We start from the raw sequence: 23,510 nt of genomic DNA, 5'->3' as shown, positions 1-23,510 counted from the left end.
GATTGGGAAGATCTCCTGGAGGAGGGCATGGCAACCCACTCCAGTATTCTGGCCTGGAGAATCCCCATGGACAGAGGAATTTCTGTGAATTGGTAGTTGGCTGTATTAATAGATGCTTGATCAGACTCAGAGCCTGTCTCGCTCATTCATAATTAGTTCATTCATTTTTTTTTCTGACTGCTTCATAGATCCGTCAGGAGGGGCATGTTAGGTTCTCGCTTCTCCCTCTTCTTGATGCTAGCAGCTATTGACGTCTATCTCCGTCATTTTATTTTATTTTAGCGGTGCTGCAGGGCTTGCGTGACCTTAGTTCCCCAACCAGGGATCACCCCCTACCCGTGCAGTGGAACCCTGGGGCTGCTTCTTTGGACCACCAGTAGTCCTCCTTTGCCCTTTATTGTCTGGAATACATCTATGGAGAAAAGCAGGTATCCTCTGCAGCTTGCTTTGAGCTGGCCCTTATCTCAGCTGTGTCAGACCCCTAAGCCTATAGTCACTTCACTCAGTATCCTTTCGCCTCCCCAGGACGCGTTCTGAGGTTCCTGCATCTCTCATCCCTGCCTGCGGGCTGGAACGCAGCGGGATTGAATCCGGTTACTGGTACACCCATGTTTCCCTGGGGGTTTGTAGAGGCCCGGCATCCAGAAGAACTGACTATCTTTGCTCCTCCCTGTATTCCTACATTGTCTCCTCTCACCCACCCGCTGCGGCTGGCAGGACACCTGGGGGAGCCGGACGGCGTTTCGTGAACACTGAGGATGCTATTCTTAGAACCGCTCCAGATACAGTCCGTTGGCCTCCCACCCTAGGGCCTCTTCCCTCCGGCGCCCCTCGGCCCTAGCTGCCCCTCGCGGTTCTAACCACTCCAGAGTTCGGACTTACCTTTTCCACTGAGGGTGGAGCAGATCGAGGTGGGTCAACAGGGGACCTGCACCTGGGCAGGATCAGAGTGGAGTGAGGATGCACAGGAAGCCCCGGGGATTGTGTTGGGGAGAGGGGGTTCTGGAAGCCTGGTTGGTTGTTGTTCAGTCACTCAATCGTGTCTGACTCTTTGTAATCCCGTGGACTGCAGCAGTCCAGGCTTCCCTGTCCTTCACGGTCTCTAGGAGCTTGCTCAAACTCATGTCCATTGAGTCAGTGATGCCATCCAACCATCTCGTCTTCAGTTGTCCCCTTCTTCTCCTGCTGTCTATCTCTCCTAGCATCAGGGTCTTTTCTGATGAGTCAGTTCTTCGCACCAGGTGGCCAAAGTATTAGAGCTTCAGCCTCAGCATCATCCCTTCCTATGAATAGTCAGGGTTGATTTCCTTTAGGATTGCCTGGTTTGATCTCCTTGCAGTCCAAGGGACTCTCAAGAGTCTTCTCCAACACCACAGTTCAAAAGCCTGGTTAATACTCAAAAAAGTAAAAAGCAGGCATTTCCCATGGGTATCCTTCTTGTTCAGTGATGAGTGTCTGTAGAGGTGGGGCTGGACTGCTCAATACTTCTGGATGTTTTTTAGGCTGGGAGGGAGGGGTGTGTGGGGCATCTTGCCCAGTGCAAAGAGGGTTACTCTCATCCACCTCCGGATACCCTCAGGTTGTTTCTTCAGCTGTCATTTACGTGTGAAGTAATAGGTTAAATGCTGGACAGTAAGAAGAATAACACTCAACATTCATTTCTTTAGTCACTATTTTTAAAATATTTATTTATTGTTTATTTATTACTATATTTATTGGGCTGTGTCTGATCTTAGTTGCAGCATGCGGAATCTTTGACTGCCATCATCTGTGGGATCTTAGTCCCCAGCTAGGGATAGAACCCTGGCCTGCTGCAGGGAAACAGCAGAGCCCTAAACACTGGACCACAAGGGAAGTCCCTATATTTTAAAAAAATTTTATTTATTTTTGGCTATACTGGGTCTTTGTTGTGCCCTGGTTTTCTCTAATATCAGTGTGGGGCTTCTCATTGTGGTGGCTTCTCTTGCTGCAGAACACCAGCTCTAGAATACCCAGACTTCAGTAGTTATGGTCCACGGGCTTAGTAGTTCCCAGGCCTGTGGGATCTTCCTGGACCGGAAACTGAACCCACATCCCGTGCAATTGGCAGGCAGGTTCTTAACTATTGGACCACCAGAGAGGTCCCTCTATATTTTTTATGATGTGTGTTTTAAGTGGATAGAAGACTTTTGGAAGAAAAAAGATAATTGTAGAAAAACCAACTTTGTTGGTCATTTAGTGTCTGAGTGTTTTTGTTTAATAATATCTTTACTGAGTTATAATTCACATACCATACAATTCACTTATTTCAAGTGTACAATTCAATGGTTTGTCGTCTGTCCACAGAGTTTGTGCAGTCATCACCACAGTCAATTTTAGAACATTTTCATTACCCCTCATACCTCTCACCCCTCTCCATTAGTCATCCTTTTAGACTGACTGGCAGAGATTTAACTGACTCTGATTTCCCACCACCTTACTTTCTCTACCTGTAACTATATATATTAAAAAAATTTTTTTTTAATTTTTTATTAGAGTGCAGTTGAGTGGGAAAGATCCCCCTGGAGGAGGATATGGCATCCCATGGACAGAGGATCCTGGAAGGCTATGGTCCATTGGGTCACAGAGAGTTGGACATGACTGAGCAAGCACATGTAGTTGATTAAAATGTTGTGTTAGCTTCGGGTGTACAGCAGAGTGATTCAGTTATACATATACAAGTATATGTTCTTCTTAAAATTCTTTTCCCATTTAGGTCATTACAGAATATTGAGCAGAATTTCTTGTGCTACACAGTAGGTCTTTGTTGATTGTCTATTTTAAATATAGTAGTTCCACCTGTGATTATAAATGAAGTTGGCCAATTAGGTAACAGTTCCTACTTGCAGACACTTCTCAGAAGTCTTTCATGTGCATTAGCTCATTTAAATCATATGACAACACCATAGGCTGGCTACCATGTTATAGATGGGGAAACTGCTACTCTGAGATGCTAAGAGGCCTGAGGGCCAGCTGGGGTTCAAACCCACAAAGTCTTAGCTTAATGAGTGAAAGTCACTCAGTCATGTCCGACTCTTTGGGACCTCATGGGTTGTAGCCTACCAGGCTCCTCTGTCCATGGATTTCTCCAGGCCAGAAGATTGGATGGGCAGCTGTTCCCTTCTCCAGGGGAATCTTCCCAATCCAGGGATCAGGGATCAAACCCAAGTCTCCCGCATAGCAGGCAGATTATTTACCATCTGAGCCACCAGGGAAGCTTAACTACCATATATATATATATATATATATATATATATATATATATATATATATATAAAATTTATTTTTAATCTTTTTTAATGCATCAAATCTCTAATGGATCAAGTCTTGGTTACAGAATGGGGGATCTTCATTGCATCCTGTAGGATCTTTCCTTGCAGCACACAGATTCTCTAGTTGTCCACGGGCTCAGTAGTTGCCGTGTGGGCTTAGTAGTTGCCGTGTGGGTTTAGTTGCTCCTTGGCATGTGGGATCTTAGTTCTCCAACCAAGGATTGAACCTGCATCCCTTGCAATTGCAAGATGGATTCTTAACCACTGGACTGCCAGGAGTTCCCCAGCATAACCACTCTATTGTACTGATGGGGCAGCTAGCTCCAGGCCTTTAAAGCCACTTGCCCCAGGCTGTAGGGCTGTGAGTCCCATCAGCTACTTGCCCAGTGAATCTCCTTCCCCAGGGGGCTTTGCTGATGGGACCCTGAGCAAAGTGAGGGTGGAGAGTCAGGGAGAGGCTGGAGGCGGGCCAGAAAGTGGGGAGAGCTTGGCGGGGGGCAGGGGCGGCTGTTCTTTTCCCCTCCCCACTCTAACGGCAGGTTCTCTGCCAGGTGGGCTTTCCAGAAAAGCTGAGCAGAGCCCACCTGTTCCAGGAGCCCTGGTAAGGAAGGAGCCGGCACTGTCTAGAGCTTGGCCAGAGTTTCCGGCAAAGTTCAGGGATGCCCCCTGGTGGATTTGCACTCCTGACTCAAAACCAAAGCACTTCTCCAAGGCTTCCTGGGATCTATGGGGCGAGGAGCCAGCCTCTGAAGGCGGGGGTCATTTTTCAGCCTTAGCATGTGATCAAGATTCAGTATTGCAGGGGGCAGGGGCCAGTGTTGGGGGTTAAGAACCTTGGTGCCGGCATTAGATGGAATTGGCTTCAAATCCCAGCTCTGCTGCTCAATAACTGAGCTTTTGGGGTAACTTAGTTGTGGAGGGAAACAGATCAATTGAAGAGGGATTCCTTTAAAGATTGGAGAGTGATTCAGTGAGGAACACTGATGGGATGACGTCATTGAGCAGACAAGGTATAGGGTTGTAGGATGATGAGGCATATTCTGGATGCTGGGTTAGGGGCAGGTTTTGTTTTGCGGGGTCTCCCAAGTAGGATCTGGAGCTCTAGCTGGCTGGAGCCACCAGCCTGTGGATTCTGCCCCCAGGTAGCCGGCGGCTGGTGGACGTGATGGACGTGAACACCCAGAAAGGCACGGAGATGAGCATGTCCCAGTTCGTACGGTACTACGAGACGCCCGAGGCCCAGCGGGACAAGCTATACAATGTCATCAGCCTTGAGTTCAGCCACACCAAGCTGGAGCACTTGGTCAAGCGTCCCACCGTGGTAGGTCCCCAGCTATGGTTCCCCTCCCCAGTCACCTTCCCCCTCCCCTTCTTGCTCGAAGCCAGCCTGCACCTGCCTATGGGGGGAGGGCAGGAGGGATTTGGGAACAGGAGGAGGAGGGGTGAGGCAGTGATGGGGTCTGACTTAAGGGTACCTGGGGCCAGGAAGTGCTGATGGTGGCCTGGCTGGATTTCAGGTAGACCTGGTGGACTGGGTGGACAACATGTGGCCTCAGCACTTGAAGGAGAAGCAGACGGAAGCCACGAACGCCATTGCAGAGATGAAGTACCCGAAAGTGAAGAAGTAAGACTGGCTGGCTGGTGGCGGGAGCTGGGAGTGGATGACTCTCAGCCTTGTAGGGGGTGAGGGCTGGAAATGAGCCTGGGCTGAGGCCGCAGCTCTTTGGGGTGCTGCTGGGATGTGAGTGCTGGGAGTCCTGAGTGTGGGCAGGTTGGCTCTGGGTCTGGATTCTTCATCCAGATGGTTCTTTGGCCTTCCTGCCAGCCCCACCCAAGGGGATGTGATCTGAAGAGGAGGAGGAGTAATGGAAACCATCTCTCTCTGCATGTGTGTGTGTGTATGTGTGTGTGTGTGCATGTGTGTGCGTGCTTGTCAAACATTCATCCACTCCCTCTAAGTGACAGTGTGTCCTAGGAGTGGATTTTCTAGGGACCCACCATGGACACTTTGCTTTTGCTGAGGGCTGGATAGGGGTCTGGTATTCTTTTGCTTCCTGTTGTTGAGACCAGGCACCTCTGATGGAGAAAAACCTTCTCTGAATAAAGCCAGGGGCCACTTTCTCACCAGACACTCCTTAGAGAGACAGTGTCCTCTAAGGGAGAGGTTGGTGCTGTGCTGGAAAGGTTGGCCACATCTAATTAGGGGGACATCACTACAGGCAGCGTGACTAGCAAGTCCTGAGACCAGTTATTTAACACGGGCAGAGCTGGCTGCGAGCACCTCCGTGTTCTAGGATTTGAGTGGAGGACCCTTGGGATGATGAAGTCACCTTGGGGCTCCTGCCATCTCAGGCCCTCTGTTTCTATCTCTAAAATGAGAATGAGATACTCTTGGCCCAGGCAGTTGCTCTGTGCTTCCTAGAAGAGTTGGCTCTGGTGGCTCTGAATCCATTAGCATCTCTGCCGAGCCCTGCTGCCAGGAGTGCCCCCAAGGAGCTTAAAGGCTGTGAACTTCTCATTCACTCAGCCCTTCATTCAGTGCATATTGAATGCAAACTCCGTGCCAGGCTTTGTAAGGGAGGCCAGCACGCTGGCCCTGGGCTTCCCAACGTTCTGCTTTCAAGCTCGCTCTCTCTGTTTAATTACTTCTCAGGCATTTTTTCTCCTCTCAGAGCTGATGCTCCCTAATACCCCTTGGATCTGGGCTGTCTTGAAGGGAAAGACTGGGTTCAAGGTGGGGTTGGTAGGAGGGTTTTCAATTCTGTTCTGTTTTGATGCGATCACAGTAAAATTTATGGAGACCCTGGGACAGGGAAGTAATACAGAAACAGGTCTAAAAACCCCTACCTTCTGGAGAACAGCGGGCCATTAACGCGAGGGCAAGGTGCAGCTGTCATCCTGTGTGTGTGTTAGTCGTGTCCGACTCTTGTGACTCCATGGACTGTAGCCTGCCAGGCTCTTTTGTCCATGGAATTCTCCAGGAAAGAATACTGGAGTGGGTTGCCTTGCCCTCCTGCAGGGGATCTTCCCGACCCAGGGATCGAACCCAGGTCTCCTGCATTGCAGGCAGTTTCTTTACCATCTGAGCCACCAGGGAAGCCAGCTTTCATCCTAGGCAGAGAGAAATAGGTTACCAGAAGGGAAATGGGAAAAAGAGAAATCCTTTTTGGCTGCTGGCCTCAGAAAAACCCTCTCAGAGGGGATATTTGACATTGGCTTTAAAGGACAGAGGAGATGGGAGGAAAGTGGGGAGGGATGGAGGTAGGCAAGTGCCAAGGGCCTTGATGGAGTCACAGAGGCGGACCTTGAGGAACAAGTGTGGGACTCAGATTAGAGGCAGATCCTAGCTCTCTTTGATTGATCGATTGATTGATTCCACCTATATATTGAACAACTGGTTGGTGCTGGGCACTGAGAATACAGTGGGGAGAAAACCGTGTGAGCTCCCTGCCCTCATGGAGCTTATAGTCTGTGCAGGAGACCTGTTAATCCAGTGATCAGAGAAACAAATGGAAGTTTGCAGTTGTGATGAGGCCACAAGGCAGAGACCCCTGGTGCTATAGAGTGTGAACCAGGGGATTCATCAGGTCAGGGAGGACAGGGCAAGCCACCTTGAGCTGTGGTCTGAAGAGAAGAAGAGTTATTTAGGTGAAGAGACCTTGGAAGAGCTTTTCTGACTGTGTACAGAGAGCCTGGGGTGGTGGGGAGGGCTGGGAAGAGGGTGGAGCTGAAGGGTTTGCACGGCCAGTGGGAGTGGAGCAGAGCGAGGGAGGGTCAGTGGTGCAGGATGAGGGGTGGGCCAGGCTGACGGGAGTCATGCTGCTGCTGCTGCTAAGTCGCTTCAGTCCTGTCCGACTCTGTGCGACCCCAGAGATGGCAGCCCACCAGGCTCCCCCGTCCCTGGGATTCTCCAGGCAAGAACACTGGAGTGGGTTGCCATTTCCTTCTCCAGTGCATGAAAGTGAAAAAGAAAGTGAAGTGGCTCAGTTGTGTCTGACTCTTAGCGACCCCATGGACTGCAGCCCACCAGGCTCCTCTGTCCATGGGATTTTCCAGGCAAGAGTACTAGAGTAGGGTGCCATTGCCTTCTCTGATTATCCTCTTAAGGAGCCTTTTTTATTTTTAAAGACATTTCCCTTCTAAACACATCTTTCTCCTAATTGCCCACCTCTCAAAATTTAATGTCACAAAGATACTGTGTATCTGTTTATGTATATATATATGTGTGTGTGTGTGTGTGTGTGTGTACTTTACACATACAAAGAGTAAGGTTTTGTTTCACCCCTTGGGAGTGCATCAGCCTGTAGAGGAGGGATGCTCTCAACTGAGGAGGAACGCTAGGCTCACAGGAAGGCCAGGTGAGAATATTATCAGACACGGGGCAGGAGTGAGTCTGTTTCTACAGTGGGACTCCTTCCATGAAGAAACTGCATGGCCTCAAGAGAAAATAGTTACAGATACTGATGTACAGGGCTCTCTCCATGAAAAGGTAGCTTACAATTAGTAAGGCCCACTAACAAAACCCAGCCTACAATCCCAGCTTGTAATCATTTTTTTAACATCTAACTGAATAGACAGCCAAAGATCAACAACTGTATGAGGAAAGCCTGAAATATTTAAAAAAAAAAAAAAAAGGGGAGGAGAGGGCTAAAAAACTTCAGAAAAAGAGAACTTATAATTAATATTCATGATATAGGAGATACCTCATTTTTACTGAGCTTTGCCAATAGCGGTTTTTTGTTGTTATTTTCTTTTTCTTTTTTTTTATAAATTGAAGTTTTGTGGCAACTCTATGTCAATCAAATCTACAGGTTCCATTTTTCCAAGAGCATCTGCTCACTTCATGTCTTTGTCATGTTTTGATAATTCTTGTAGTACTACAAATATTTTCATTATTATTTTATTTGTTGTAGTGATCTATGATAAGTGATCTTTGATGTTACCATATGACTTGCTGAAGGCTCAGATGATGGTCAACGTTTTTTATCATTAAAGTATTTTTTAATTAAAGAATGTACAATTTTTTGAGGAGAGTCATAAAGCTGATGTGCGTGCTAAGTCATTTCAGTTGTGTCTGACTCTGTGACCCCATGGGATGGAGCCTGCCAGGCTCCTCTATCCGTGGGATTCTCCAGGCAAGAATACTGGAGTGGGTTGCCTTGGGGGTCTGTATTTCTCCTAAGGGCAATCAGAAACTTCTTGAATTACAAAAAAAAAAAATTATTTTTTGATTACTCAGCATGTGGCATCTTAGTTTCCCAACCAGTGATTGAACCCACACCCCCTGCATTGGAAGGGCAGAGTCTTAACCATTGGACCACCAGGGAAGTCCCCTGAAACCTTGTAGATTTTAAGCAGAGAGGGACGTGTTCAGATTTGCACTCTGCAAATTCTGCAGCTTCAGTGTGGATTGAAGGAGGTGTGTGGGCAGAATGATAGGAGCAGCCATTGTGTCATCTACCTGAGGATGGGTAATGGGGCAGGGTTAGGGGAGAGCAGAGCGCAAACAGGACATGTATTTAGGAAGGTGAAATAGATAGCCTTTAGTGACAGATTTCAATTAAGTAATGTCTACCTTGCCTGTCTGAGATATTCAGTGTATTCTTCATTTTATTGAAAGATTCCTTTAAATAGTAAGCTCTGTTAATACACTGAGAGTTCTATCTAATTACCAAGAAAAGAGTCACCCACAACTTTCTAGAACCACATGTCTTGGACATATTGGTTGCATCATGTGGCAAATAAATTTACAAACCCTGTCAGTGGCCTAGAACTTGTTATAGGATTTGAAGCTTGTTAGGAAGGAAATTGTCGCCTTGGAAATAGTACATTTGTTCGGCTGAAACAAATGCTAATTTCAGTTAATAAACAAGGTAAAAATCCCATGATGATGAAGTCCTCTGGGATCATAGAATTGTTCTTTGGAATTTAATTAAAACGACACTTTCTAGAAATCAGAGTTTTCATGCTGGAGGTGCCTGGAGAGTGGAAAGAGCTGCAGGGTCACCTGAACCGAGGGTTTGCAGGGGCGAGAGGAGGGTTACCAACCCATGACTGCTTCCTCCCTGGTTCCAGGATTTATGCCCTTTGATCATGGTGAGGAGGTAAGGAATTTTAATGGATTTTTGTTCAGGAATTTCAGGCAAGGAAGGGGTGGAGACAGTTGTTAAGGGGGTAGTTGCAACATTGTGGGAGACAAAATATGTGTAAAGGGTATACTAGTGTGGGAATCCTCTGGTGGTCTAGTGTTTGGGACTCGGTGCTTTCACTGCTGTGGCTCCCACTGGATCCCTAGTGGGGGAACTAAGATCCCACAAGCTGCATGGTGCAGCCAAAATATAAATAACTATGTATTTATACTAGTTATTAATTACCTCTTACATTTGCTGTGTATTACGTGCAAGACACTAAGTAGTTGGTAGACTGCAGTGAATAAATAGAGTCCCTCTTCTCATGAAGCTTGTATTCTCGCTGAGAGAAGAGACAGGCCAGGATAAATTATATTGTGTGTGTGTGTGTGTGTGTGTGTGTGTGTGTGTTGCTCAGTCGTGTCTGACTCTTTGTAACCCCATGGACTGTATGTAGCCTGCCTGGCTCCTGTGTCCATGGAATTCTCCCGGCAAGAATACTGGAGTGGGTTGCCATTCCCTTCTCCAGGGGATCTTCCGGACCCAGGTATCGAACCTGGGTCTCCTACATTGCAGGCAGATTCTTTACTGTCTGAGCCAAGCTCTAAATTATAGTATAATTTTTACCCTGAATTATTATATTATCCTAAGCTATATATTAGGAAGTGATAAGTGTCATCAGCAGGATAAAGGGAAAAGGTGATGACAGAGTGGACTGAATATCAGCTGTACCATCTTATTTCTACCACGTCCTCCCCACCCCCATCGCCGTCCTATAGAAACATTTTGACTGTACAGAATTATTTGTCTTGGGAAATTCCTTACCGGTGTACAAACAGTGACAATGATTTGCAAGTATCCCTGTTGGCTGTTTATTGCTACATTACACTTTAAATTTAACAACTTAAAAGACTGTATATCTTAGCAGCATCAGCTCACAGCTTTTGTAGGGCAGGTGTGACTCAGGTGGCTCAGTTATGGCTCAAAGTCTTGCTTGCACTTGGGTTAAAACTTTAGACCTGGGGGATTCCCTGATGGTCCAGTGGTTAAGCCTTTGCACTTTTACTGCCAAGGGCCTAGGTTTGATGCCAGGTCGGGGAACTGAGATCCCACAAGCCATGGGGTTTGGCAAAAAAAAAACACAAAAAACCAGTTTAGGCCTGGGCCTCAATTCTTCACTATGTGGGCCTCTCTGTAAGGCTGCTTGAGTGTCCTCAAGACATGGCAGCTTCCTACCCTCCATCAGGAGTGGTTTGAAAGAGAACAGGAGGAAGCTACAGTGCCTTTTATAACCTAATTTTGGAAGTCACATTCTTTTCGATCATCCCAAGTCCCTTCATTCATTTCTGACTCTTTGCAACCCTATGGAATATAGCCTGGCAGGCTCCTCTGTCCGTGGAATTTTCCAGGTAAGAATGCTGGAGTGGATAGCCATTTCCTCCTCCAGGGTATCTTCCCAACCCAGGAACTGAACCCGCCTCTCCTGTGCCTCCTGCGTTGGCAGGTGGGTTCTTTACCACCAGTGCCACGTGGGAAGCCTAACATACTGTTTGCTGCTGCTGCTGCTAAGTCGCTTCAGTCGTGTCCGACTCTGGACGACCCCATAGACTGCAGCCCACTAGGTTCCTCTGTCTCTGGGATTTTCCAGGCAAGAGTATTGGAGTGGGTTGCCATTTCCTTCTCCAGTGCATGAAAGTGAAAAGTGAAAGTGAAGTCCCTCAGTCGTGCCCGACTCTTAGCGACCCCATGGACTGCAGCCTACCAGGCTCCTCCTTCCATGGGATTTTCCAGGCAAGAGTGCTGGAGTGGGGTGCCATTGCCTTCTCCGACCAAAATCTCTATGGAAGACATAATAAAGTGAAGTCGCTCAGTCGTGTCCGACTCTTTGCAACCCGTGGATTGTAGCCCACCAGGTTCCTCCATCCATGGGATTCTCCAGGCAAGAATACTGGAGTGGGTTGCCATTTCATATTCTAGTTAGTTAAAAGCAAGTCACTAAATCCAGCCCACACTCGAGGGAGGGGAATTTGGCTCTGCCTCTGGAAGGGGTGGGGGAGCACTCAGAGACTTTTTGGACGTGTTTTACAACTTCTACAGTAATCTAGGTCTGTGACATGGGCACACATCTTTCACTTAGGAGTGTTGGATATGTTAACGCATTTCAAAAATAAATGGGCAAGTTGTTTCCCTTCTCACCTGCTCACACTCCAGGCTTTGCAGAAATGAGGTTTGCTGGTATATTGGAGATATACCGTGGACCAAAAGATCTTAGAAGCCCAGCCTAAACGGGATCCCGTATAAAGCATACACTTGGCTCCCCCAAAATTGAAAATTGACCACATTTTCTCCCAGTGTATGTTCTGGAAGTGGCAGGAAGAACAAGGGAATAATGTGGGGGTACAAGGGTGAAACAGGATGAAGGCAGGCACTGGGAAGACCAAGTTTTGGGGCTGCCTCTGCTGCTCCCTGTAGCTACGGCAAGTGTTTCATCTCCCTTTTTTTTTTTTTTAAATAAATTATTTATCTATTTGGTTGCCCAGGGTCTGAGCTGTGGCTGCTGCTGCTACTGCTAAGTTGCTTCAGTCGTGTCCAACTCTGTGCAACCCCAGAGACGGCAGCCCACCAGGCTCCCCCGTCCCTGGGATTCTCCAGGCAAGAACACTGGAGTGGGTTGCCATTTCCTTCTCCAATGCATGAAAGTGAAAAGTGAAAGTGAAATCGCTCAGCCATGTCCGACCCTCAGCAACCCCATGGACTGCAGCCTTCCAGGCTCGTCCATCCATGGGATTTTCCAGGCAAGAGTACTGGAGTGGGGTGCCATTGCCTTCTCCTCTGAGCTGTGGCAGGCAGGGTTTTTTTAAATTGTGGCATGTGAACTCATAGTTGTGGCATGTAGCATCTAGTTCCTTGACCAGGGATTGAACCTGGGCCCCCTGCATTCAGAGCATGGAGTCTCAGCCGCTGGACCACCAGGGAAGTCCGGATCTTCACGTCTGTCTACGAAATGGGGATCCTGTGATCCCTGCCCTGCCTCCCTGCCATGCTAAAGGGAAGATGGAGCCTACAATGGATGTGAAATATAGTTGAGATAAAATGTTTTTGTCCATGTGGCCTCATGTATAGACACACAGAGGCTGCAGCTGCTATTGGAATCCAGGCATCCACCGCTTTCTAATCTGCCCTCCCTCACGTTTGCATAGGGCATCTCTACAACCCATATTTACCTTCTCACTCTCATCAGTCATGTTTGCTGGCATCGTAAATGATTTCCCCTGTGTAATATATCACACAGAGAAAGTGACATGGAGAGGCTGCTGATGTCACACATGGGCCATGCCCTGGACTCAAGCCTCTGGATTCGTGGGTTTTCCCTTGTACCTAAAAGGAAGAGCAAAGAAAACTGTTCTTTCCTGTAGTGCCATGTATGGACCCAGGTGCTGTGTTTTATACTTAGCACACAAATCTCAAAAATCTAGGAAGCAGGTTACTTTTGTTGTTGTTCAGTCACTAAGTTGTATGGGGCTATTTGCAACCCTATGAACTGCAGCACACCGAATTTGGTCAAACTCATGTCCATTGAGTCGGTGATGCCACCCAACCATCTCATCCTCTATTGCCCCTTTCTCCTGCCCTCAGTATTTCCCAGCATAGGGTCTTTTCCAATGAGTCGGCTCTTTGCATTAGGTGGCCAAAGTATTGGAGCTTCTGCATCAGTCCTTCCAGTGAATAGTCAGGGTTGATTTCCTTTAGGATTGACTGGTTTGATCTCCTTGCAGTCCATGGGACTCTCAAGAGTCTTCTCCATTACTACAATTCCAAAGCATCAATTCTTTGGCCCTCAGCCTTCTTTTTGGTCCAGCTGTCACATCCATAACAGATAAATGGAAGCTGAAATTCACAGTCGTTTAATGCAGTATGGATGTACAGTCAGCTGGTGTGTAAGTCAGTAGGAGCTGGTGTGGCTTCTGGATAACCGGAGAGGCAACGTTTAAAAAAACAACAACAACAAAGTGCTGGCCAAACCAAATCGATTCAGGGCCTGGTTTGATCTGTGAGGGCCATGATTTAGAGGGCCCTGAGCAGTTTAACAAATGGGATGCTGAGTTCCAGAGGCGGGGAAAGATTTGGTCCAGCTCGCATAGCTGATTAGAATAATTATAGGGCTGTTGCTGGGTGCTGCATTTACACGGATGAATCTGGTGTGATCCCTCCCTCTCAAGTAGCTGAGGCGTTTGTGACTTTAAAAGTAATATGGGGAAGTTCCCTGGTGGCCTAGTGGTTAGGATTGGGTGCTTTCCCTGCGAAGGCCTCGGTTCAGTCTCTGGGAAACGTCCTGTATGCTGGTGATGAGGCCAAAGTACAAAATTAAAAAAAAAAAAAGAAAGGTAATATGTCTCCCATGTGGACAGCTTGATCCTGTTGTCAGGGCCTTCTCCTCTCTTAGGTCATTTAATTCAATGACTGGTGCTCAGGTTCAAGGTCAGGAATAATCATTGTCATGACTATCTTTTCTTTTAAATAGGCAAAGTATTCATAAGGTAAAAAATTCAACCCTTTCTAGGGCGTTTACAGTTTAACTTCACAGCAGGCCATCGGGGAGGTTCCAATGCATGAGCCATCCTGTAAATGACACCAGAAAGCAGCACCCTGCCACAGGATATTGACTGCCTTGAAATGGCTCAATGTTCACTTCCTTAAAATGGGGATTATTGGGTTGTTTTGAGGGTAAAATGTTATCATACCTGTAAACAGCTATTATTATGAGCAGCTGATAATTGGAACCTATTCATTAAGAATGGTTGGTAGCCTGGGGAATGGGACTTGGCTAAAGAAAGGAGAAGTTTGCTTTCTGTCTCTGCAGCCAGCATACCACCATCTCCTACACTTCTTGTAGTTTGGGAGGAGGGCGGGAAGGGTGGGATGAAAAGTGGGCTGTTTTCCTGATGCGTGTGCCTGGGATGGAGGGAACTTATGATTTGAGCTGGACTAACTCTTTAGGGCTTCCCTGGTGGCTCAGTGATTTAAAAAAATCCACCTGCCAATGCAGGAGACTCCATTCTGGCATTCTTGCCTGGGAAATCCCATGGACAGAAGAACCCGGCAGTCTACAGCCCACGGGGTCACAAAGAAAGATTTAGTGACTAAACAACAGTTCCTTCAGTTAGTGTCTGAGGTTTGGCTGTAACCTGCAGACTCTGCTGTTTGTGAGTCTTGGGATTTACCAGGGAGATGTGGGGAGAATGGCTGAGAAACTCTGAGATAGGCTGTTTGGATAAGTACCTCACTTCAAGGGTAGTGATCAGGGTGAGCCTCTCTGCTTTCTCACCTGTAAAATGGGTACAATCCTGGGAATGACCTTACAGGGTTGTTGTGAAGATTGGATTCATCATCAAAGTGTCTATCTCAGTGAATTTCTACAGGAGTTCGATGATGTGGGGTTACATAGCTACTAAGGGCGCAGGTAAGGGACAGGGCTGAAAGAGCATCTTAGATTGCAAATGAACTTCAGGTCACCTCCCTGCCCTCAGGACAAGTATCCTGCTGAGAGAGGGGAAGTGGTTGTCCAAGGTCATACTGGCAGTGTGTTTTAAGGCCAGAGCAGTGTCCGTGGTCCCTGGCTGCCACACCCGGGATCTGACGAGCCCTCCACCTGCTGGCACTCGCCCTTCCTATAGCTTTGCCCCATGGGTGCATTTCAGGAAGCTAGTTTTGCTGGGTCGCCTTCAACAGCAGGATAGCATCCACACTCCCTGAAAACGTGTGTGCGGGAGTCCCCGGGCGCCTGCCAGTAGAACAGAGGTGGGGAGAGCTATCCTGGTGCCCCCACCCAGCCCGGGTGAGGGGGCGGCCGTGGGCGGCGGCGGCGTCCCCTGGCGCTGGTCTGGCGCGCTTCCTTGTCACCGCCGCGGCCTCCCTCCGCCTCCCTGGCGGCCGCCTTGCCGCGCGGGTGTTCAGTTTCAGCGCGGGGATGAGTGCAGGCTGCGCCCAGCTCCCCGAGAAAGGAAGGAAGCCAGCAAGCGAGGGCTCCGCGGTCCTCGACTGGGGCCTGGCAGCACCGTGGAGGGTGCTCGGCTCTGGTCGCGGGGGCCGGGCGAGCGTCCAGCTTCCGCTGCCCAAGGGGACACCCGGGAGCCGCACCGCCGAGGGTAACCGCGGGCGGGGATGGGCGGGCGTCCGCCTTCCGGGCCCGGGCTGCCCGGGAGACCCCACTCCTTCGGGGCGCGCCGGGGCGGGGTGTGGGTCGCCTCCCGCCCGCGGGCTGAACGGCCGGCGTCGCGGAGCGGCTCTTTGTGTCTCCCGGGGCTGCGTGTAAGTGTGTAGTGAGTGTGCACGCGTGCGCGCGGCTCATCGCCTCCAGCCCCATCACCCGGTGCCAGCTTTCCAGGCATCCCCCCTCCCCCGCGCGCCAGACCTTTGCCCGAGGGGACGCCCCCCTGGGCTGCCGGGGGAGTTTCGCCAAGTTGGAGGGAAAAGGGCGGGGTGGAGCTGCCCTGCCTCCCCAGATGCCAGGCAGCGCCCCAAAGTTAGTGCTGCAGGTGCAGCGCCCCCACCTTCCAGACTCCTCCCCAGCCAGCCCGAGCCTTGGGAGGCGGGAACCCCCCCCCAAAGGCTTGGGGGCGCCTGATATTCAGCCGCCAACTTGGAAGGTGTCCACAGAAAACCACCCGCGTCGGTGCGGGGGTGGGGGGGCGCGGCTTTCCGGGCAGGGGGCGGCCGCGGCCCAGGCGGAACCAAGGCTGGCTGGCTGGCCGCCGCGAGAGCTTAGCGGCCGTGGCACCGAGCCGGGGTGCCCATGTGACTGCGGTGTGCTTTGGAAGAGGAAGCTGTTAGAGGTCAGTGCAAAGGCGTCACGCCAGAGAGAGCCAGAAGCCGGAGTGAGGGGGGAGACGTGGGATGAGCACGGCGGGGCGAAGGCTGCAGCCACCAGGACCGAAGCGGCCCTCTCCCAGCTCCCCTGGCTGCCCTAAAGCATGCAGTTGCCCGGCAGGAGGGACCGGTCGGTCCTGGACGCCTGGAAATGAGGGACCTGGGAGGAGGGACCTCTCCTGGAGAGGCGGGTCTGGAAGTGGTTCCCCGGAGCTCTGAGGGGCCTCAGAGGATGCTGGAGGGTGACTGGGAGGGCAGAGCAGACACCAGCTCAACTTGGAGAACTTTCGCTTGCACGCAGCAGCCGCCGCAGCTTGAAGGGATTCCCTTTCCACACTTGCTGGGGAGGTTCGGGCTGGGGCTGGAGATGGGCAGGTTGAGGTGGGTGACCTGTTTGACCAGGCAGGCTTGGGTCTGCGGCCCAAGAGACAAAACTACTCTTTTCTGCTTTGGGCACCGGGGAGTGTCCAGCTGCCGGCCAAAGGAAGCATCTCGCCTTTCTCCATCCCACGAACACTTAAATTGTTTTTCCTTGACTGTGTTCTGCCAGGGGCCTGGAGGAGGTGGAAATCAAGGTTAGATTAAAAAAAGAAGAGATGGTTTTAGGAAAATGAGGACTAATATTTTGAAGTGGTGCTTAGAGAGAAGAGGCCGGTGTGGTCCATGGGGGTGGGGTGGGGGTGGGGTGGGGGCTTCAGCACCCCGCTGCACCTTGAGTTCCTTGGAGAGATGAGAAACACCCAGGCCTTCGTCTTGGGGACCTGGCTGGGTGGGCAGGGAGGAGGCAGCGGGGTGTGGAGCCGGAGCTGGAGCTGGGACTTTAACAGCCTCAGCGCCAGCACCCGCAGCCCGCGCCTGTCTTCGTGACTGGGCTGCATCCTGCGCTGTCAACTACACCCCTCCGATGGGGTTGCTAGGCAGCGGGGCTCTGATGTGCGGGAAGGCCTTCTGATTTGTCAGCCTCCTGCAGACACATGGTTAAGGCTCCTTCCAGCCTATCCGGAGGAGGGACGCGGGGCACGCCGCCTGCATACTGCCGACAGCCCCGGGTCCACCTGAATGTGAGGTGCAAAAGGCAACCAGAGGGAGGGGCCACCTGGAACCCTCCAGCTTCCTAACCAGCTCTGCCCCACGCCACCCTCCTCCCCTCCACCCCATTATCTCTTAAGCTGCAGGTTCCTCCCTACCCGTCCCCGCCCCATTCCTCCCCTCTTCCCCAAAACCGTGGAAAAGCAAAGTGCAGCGGGGAAAAGAGGTCAGTGGGGTAAGCATGTGTGTGCGGGCCTCTGGAGGTGCCAGGGTGTGTGAGCATGAGCCCTGGGGGACTGCCCCCAGCAGCGGCTCTTGTGGGAAGGGATAGGTGGGAGGGAGGGGGCCCTGGCACCGCCATCTGCCAGGCCCAGACCTGGAAGCCTGTCCTTCCCCCTCCTGAGCTCTGCCTACCCCTAGGAGGGCAGCAAGTGGAGGGAGGAGGGAGGAGACGGCTGAGTAAGGAAGGATGGGTTGTCTGGCAGTTGCAGGAGCTCAGAAGCAGTGCTGCTGGTGCGTTTCTTCTCTCAAATGCACTTCTTCTGTCCCAGCCTCTAAGGGCCAAGCTCTCCTTCCCTCTTTCCCTCCCTTTTTGCCTCTCCACCATCCCACCCCCAGGGGCTTTACCACTTGACTTTTTTTTTGGCAGCTTTTTTTGAGATGTACTTCACACACCATTCATCCATTTAAAGTGTACAATTCAGTGTTTCTTAGCATGTTTACAGAGTCATGCAACCACCATCAATTTTAGAACATTTTTGTCACCCCACAAAATGGAGTGACACCCCATTAGCTGTCACTCTTCATTTCCTCCCCCAACCTCCTTCAGCCTCTGGCCGCCACTGTCCTGCTCTCTGTCTCGAGATTTGCCTACTCTGGACATTTCCTACATGGAATCGAACACTATGGTCTTTTACAGCTGATACCCTTGTACTTTCAGCTGCATTGCTTACTTTGCAATCAATTGCAGTTTGTCTTGCCATTTAACTTTTTCAGGGCTGTGTTCCAGTAAGAGTGTTTCATCCTTCAGGTCAGGGGTCTATGCTTTTCTCTAAGTGCTATGCCTAGCTCTGGACTGGACCACTGCTTGGCTCTCAGTCAGTGATTGTTGAATGAAGGAGGAGATGAATGGGGACTAGTAATTGGCAAGCAATGCAGGTGGTTTACAACTGAATTCCGGGGGGCCCAGCTGCTGCACAGGGGCCTGGCAGCTTGGGAGAACAGCAGGTACAGGAGCTGGAAGGAGTAGAAAGGAAGCCTCTTGCTTGGGTAGGAGGTGTGGGGGTGGGACAAGAGTAGAAACTGTCTGCAAGGAAGAAACGAAGTGGCCTGTGGGTTGCCAGTTCTTTCTCTGGCGGGAACCTGAGAACAAAGATGCCTCCCCCAGCCTTGGGGGCAGGTAGCCAATGCTTGAGATTCATCATGTGGTCACAGGGGCTTCCCCCATGGGGAACTCTAATTAGATTTGGGTATTTTAAAAAAAGAAAATTCCCCAGCGTCAGGGTTTGTCAAAGGGCAGCAGGTCAAGCATCTCTGAAGCTCTTTGCTTACCTCCTGTGATTCAAGCACTGAACTGTTTTTTCTGTTTTTCTCGCTCCTGTGCTGCAGGTACTGTCTGATGAGTGTGAAGGGTTGTTTCACTGACTTCCACATCGACTTTGGAGGCACTTCCGTTTGGTACCATGTTTTCCGGGGTGGGAAGGTGAGTTGAGTCTCTTCACATCTCTCTGCATCCCTGACTGTTTGTGCCTGGAGGGGCTCTCACCTTTCTCCTTCCACTCACCTTCCCCAGCAAGCCCCCACCCTGTGCGTACTTTGAGGGCCACTTGGTCCCCTGGGGCCACCTCCTTACTCTCTGTCTTTTTCTGGAGGGAAAGATCAAGGTCAACTTTTTTGCATCACTTCTGGTCACCCATTCACCCCTGTTCACCCAGTCCAATCAATGTCCTAAGCATCTTAGGCCGGATTGGGAGCATGAATGCTTCAGTCCTGTCTGACTCTTTGTGATCCCATGGACTGTAGCCTGCCAGGCTCCTCTGTCTACGGGATTCTCCAGGCAAAGATACTGGAATCATTTGTTATGTCCTCCTCCAGGGATCTTCCCGACCCAGGGATCAAACCGCAGTCTCTTATGTCTCCTGCATTGGGAGGTGGGTTCTTTACCACTCGCACCACCTGGGAAGCATCTTAGGCCACATTAGAACTTCAGATTTGGCTCCCAAGAACCCCCCAGCATTCACTTCCCCCAGCTGTAGTTTCAGCTCCAGCACTGTGACCTTTTAACTTACAAGTCTAGTTGCTGGCACCACCTGCCTCCAAGAACATTTTCCATGAGGGACAGACATCACCCAGGGAAAGGAGGTGAGGCATGTGTTCAGGATGCTCCTGCTGTGTCTGCCCCTGTGTGCCTGTCGACGTGGGAATGGAGGGGTCCCTGCACAGACGTGAGTGTTCCTTGAGAATATGTGTGCTCCGTCCTGCTCCTCTGGGTCTACGTGTGCATGTGTTTTAACCAAACATGTTGGGAGAAATTCTGGTTAGAAAGTCACCCCACTTGGTTCCAGATGTTTTTCCTCCTCCAGAGCGAGCACAAACTGGGTTTATTTATTGGGCCATTTTATCCTACAACTTAAGAAATCCCCCTTCCTCTCTTTGCCCCACCTCCCCCAACAAGCCCATGGCTCAGGAGAAAGAATGTTCTACCCAGTCTAAGTCTTTCCACCCTGGTGTTTCGGCTGGAATGAAGATTCTCTAAAGGCAGGCAAGGGGCCTTCCAGACCAGCAGCACAGCCCACCCTGCCCCTCCGGAGACCCTTTGGAGAACCTGGACCTAGAGGGGTCCCCAGGGATGGGTCCTCCCCCATCCTCTCCACTCCCAGGCAGGTGGGACTGTCTCCTGGCTTGTGGCAGAGCCTGGAAGAAATCAGAGACTTTGGCCTGGATTTTTAACCGATTGCTTCCTTTTCCTCCTAAGATCTTTTGGCTGATTCCTCCAACCTTGCACAATTTGGCACTGTATGAGGAGTGGGTGCTGTCAGGCAAACAGAGCGACATCTTCCTGGGAGACCGTGTGGAGCGATGCCAAAGAATTGAGCTGAAACAGGGCTACACGTTTTTCATCCCTTCCGGTAGGTTCCTGCGAGGCTGGCACTGGGCTGTCTCTTAGCAGCCTCCTGTTACCAGGGGTTTAGGCCAGGCGATGGGGTCTCTCTGGGCCTCCCGGCCTTGGGCAGTCTCCAAGAGAAGCAGGCCTCAGGCTGCAGGGGAAAAACAACCTCTCACATCTTACCTGTTTCTTCCTGCCCGAGGGCTAGAATTTTCTCCTGGGAGAAAGCCAGAGCCCTCCCAGTCTGGGGAAGTTTGAATGCCTTCCTCCAAGATGTCCTGCTGAGATTTCTGATAGTGAGGATGAGGGTGGTCCTGTAGGGAGGGAAGGGGTGACTTTACCCTACGGGCTTGGGAGGGGGAAGAGAAGGGTTGGCCCAGGGGAAGAACAGACCCCATGGAAGCCCGGGGGGAGGGGAATGCACCCAGAGTGGCAGCCTCCTTCCTGCAGAATGAGATGAAATGTAATTGGGCTCAAGGTCAATTCCTGCAGTTGGACTCTCCCCTTCCCCCAAAATAATTAGCTCCATAACTACAACACAGGGCAGTAATTAAGAGCATGGGCCCTGGGGCCAGAATACCCCGCCCTAATTCAAATTCCTTCTCTGCTGTTTACCAGCTGTGACTTCCTGGAAATAACTTAACCTCTCGGTGCCTCAGTGTTCTCATCCGTAAAATGGAAGACTTACTGGGTGGTAATGAGGACTGAATGAGCCAAGACCTATTTGCCTACAGCTCCTGGGAGATGGGCTGAGGGCTTTTGGCCAGTTACAGACTGAGTCACTAGTGGATGTGGCCAGGGACCTGGGACCCTTAGGCTGCCTTGGTGGTAGTTTAGTGTCTAAGTTGTGTCTAACTCTTGCAACCCATGGGATTCTCCAGACAAGAATATTGGAGTGGGTTGCCATTTCCTTCTCCATAGGCTGCGTTAGTGGAAGCATTTTACCCCACATGGGGGAGGTAACAGTCCCACTGGATAGAAGAGTGAGTGAGTCGGTCAGGCCACCTGACTGTGTTCCTTGTGGGTTGTAAATTGGAGGAGAAGTCAACCTGGAGAGAGAGAAAAGAGTCTGGATATCACACCAGGTGAGTCGCAAAGAGTTGCAAAGAGTCAGACACGACTGAACGACCGCACTGAACTGAACTGAGGTAAATCTGAAGGAGCAGTTGGATTGTTTCACCATGGAAGTGGAAATGTATGGTAACGGCCGTCAGCCAGCTGAAGGACCATCTGGAAGAAGAGGTGTCGCCAAGTAGTGCTGGACTGACTTGCTCTGCTAGGCACTGAGCTCCCCATCGCTGGAAGTATACAAGTAGAGGTTATGTGCCAAGGAGCCTGCAGAGAATTTGCTGCTGAATGTAAGTGTGGCTCTTAGGGTAGGCATATCCTTTGAGGCCAATAAGATTCATTGGATGGAGAAGATAGTCACACGTAGGTTTCTGAGAGTTGGACTGGAGTTGGCCTTGAGTCTGGGCCAAGCAGTAGTGTCAACTGAAGGAGGAGTGGTTGTGGTGATAGCTCCTGCCATGGGGATGTGGGACCTGCATACGTGGGTTCTTCTGGAAAGTTGGGCAGAGATTTCACTGGTCGGGAAATCTGGGATTCGGAGGTGGCAGGGTTTAGTGGGGGTAACTTTGTCGTCAGGGCCCCGGATCCATCTTTGGACCTGCTTGACTTGGGGAGGGTTGGGACCCCTCCTTGAGACAGGAAGGAGTTGCGGCTGGTGGGCAGTGTTTATGGAGCGCACCCTGGCCGGTGTGGTGCGGAGAGATGGGAAGGAGCTGCTGATCTGCCGTGGGTTCAGGGCCACTCTGGGTTCTGGAGGATTGGCCCCGCTAGATTCAAAGGAAGGCTGGTGTGCTCTTGATCTTGCTGTTGTCTTTGTGACTTTGGGTTAATCTTTTCCCTTCTCTGTGCCTCAACTGTCCCATCTCTACAGTGGGGGCAGGGTGAGGCTGAACTCTGGGACCCTCAAGATCCCTCCCAGGGACTTCCCTGGTGGTCCAGTGGTTAAAACTCTGCCTTTCTACTGCAGGGGGCACAGGTTCAAATGCTGTGTGGTATGGCCATTAAAAAAAGATTCCTCCCAACTCTGTCCCCTGAGCACAGGCCTCCTAGCCTTCCTAGGAAGACAGGCCTTTTTCTCACAGGGTCTTTTGCTGAACTGGGAGGAGGCTCGATGCTTTCCTCCAATCTGGGATGGGAAGGGTGTTAATTTTGATGACTTAGGCAGATTGGAAAAGGTCTCAAGAAGCAGCCAGGTAAACCCCAGCTGGGGTATGACTGTGTGTTGAAGGCAGAAAGGGAGATGTGGCTTTGAACTGCAGCTGGCAGGAATCTACTTAGATCCCAGCAAAGACTTCTGGCCCTAAGGGTCTTGAGTGAGACACTAGAATTTTTTTCCTGGATTTTTTTGGGAAGAAAAAAAGAGACAATTGAAATTTGTCACCTTCTCGGGGGCAGGGTGTACATGTGGTTCCAGACATTGATTTCATGAACCTTGTAATTTTGCTAAATATGGGCATTACTTGTTTTATGAAAGGAAGACTATTCTGACACTAAAAAAGATGACAGTACATAATTCCAGAATAAAGAACAGTCACTAGTTTTGTGTCTATGAGACTATACCATCTTCATTTTTCTCATCTTGTTACCAACCAGTGAAAACTTAAGGGCCAGAGTTTTGGGGTCGCTGATCATCTTGGGTCCTCATGGGAGCCCAGGGATTCTTCCTAGCATCATACCCTCTGAAGCAAACACACATCTGAGATTTGTGGTAGCTGGGATGTGGCTTTGGGGAGAGAGGGCCCTGGGGATTCCTGCCGCTGCGTATGTGAGCTATTGGGTGTGGAAAGTGGAGAATCTCACTCTGGCATTTCCCACCCCCGACCTGGGTTTTCACCCCCTTGGTGTGACCTCAGACGTGTTCTGCCTTACGCTGGTCTCAGGCCTCCCTCCTCATCAGCCCTGTGTGAGCTAATAGATGCTGATGGGAGAGGAAGATGTCAACTGTAACGATATCTGATATCTTTGTAAAACTCGGTTGAGCCGCCTTTTGTCTGAGGATGAAAGGGTTGGGTGCTAGCTGTG

The 23,510-nt window shown here is 50.5% G+C and overlaps 1 protein-coding gene across 7 annotated transcripts in view; it reads left to right on the top strand.

The window, feature by feature from the left end:
* The window catches only part of KDM2B (lysine demethylase 2B), a 119,853-nt gene that overhangs the window by 20,356 nt on the left and 75,987 nt on the right, over nt 1-23,510 (top strand). For 6 of the 7 annotated variants that reach the window (XM_018061280.1, XM_018061277.1, XM_018061278.1 and 3 more), the window contains 4 exons: nt 4,433-4,611; nt 4,808-4,914; nt 18,923-19,016; nt 20,289-20,442. In XM_018061280.1, the coding sequence (XP_017916769.1) occupies nt 4,433-4,611; nt 4,808-4,914; nt 18,923-19,016; nt 20,289-20,442 (534 nt within the window). Of the gene's footprint in view, nt 1-4,432; nt 4,612-4,807; nt 4,915-15,309; nt 15,565-18,922; nt 19,017-20,288; nt 20,443-23,510 lie in introns of those variants that run through there. The other variant, XM_018061281.1, reaches the window with a different exon arrangement.

This window comes from Capra hircus, chromosome 17, assembly GCF_001704415.2.
Source record: "Capra hircus breed San Clemente chromosome 17, ASM170441v1, whole genome shotgun sequence".
NCBI classification, from domain to species: Eukaryota; Metazoa; Chordata; class Mammalia; order Artiodactyla; family Bovidae; genus Capra; species Capra hircus.
This window is presented reverse-complemented; position numbering and strand designations above follow the sequence as displayed.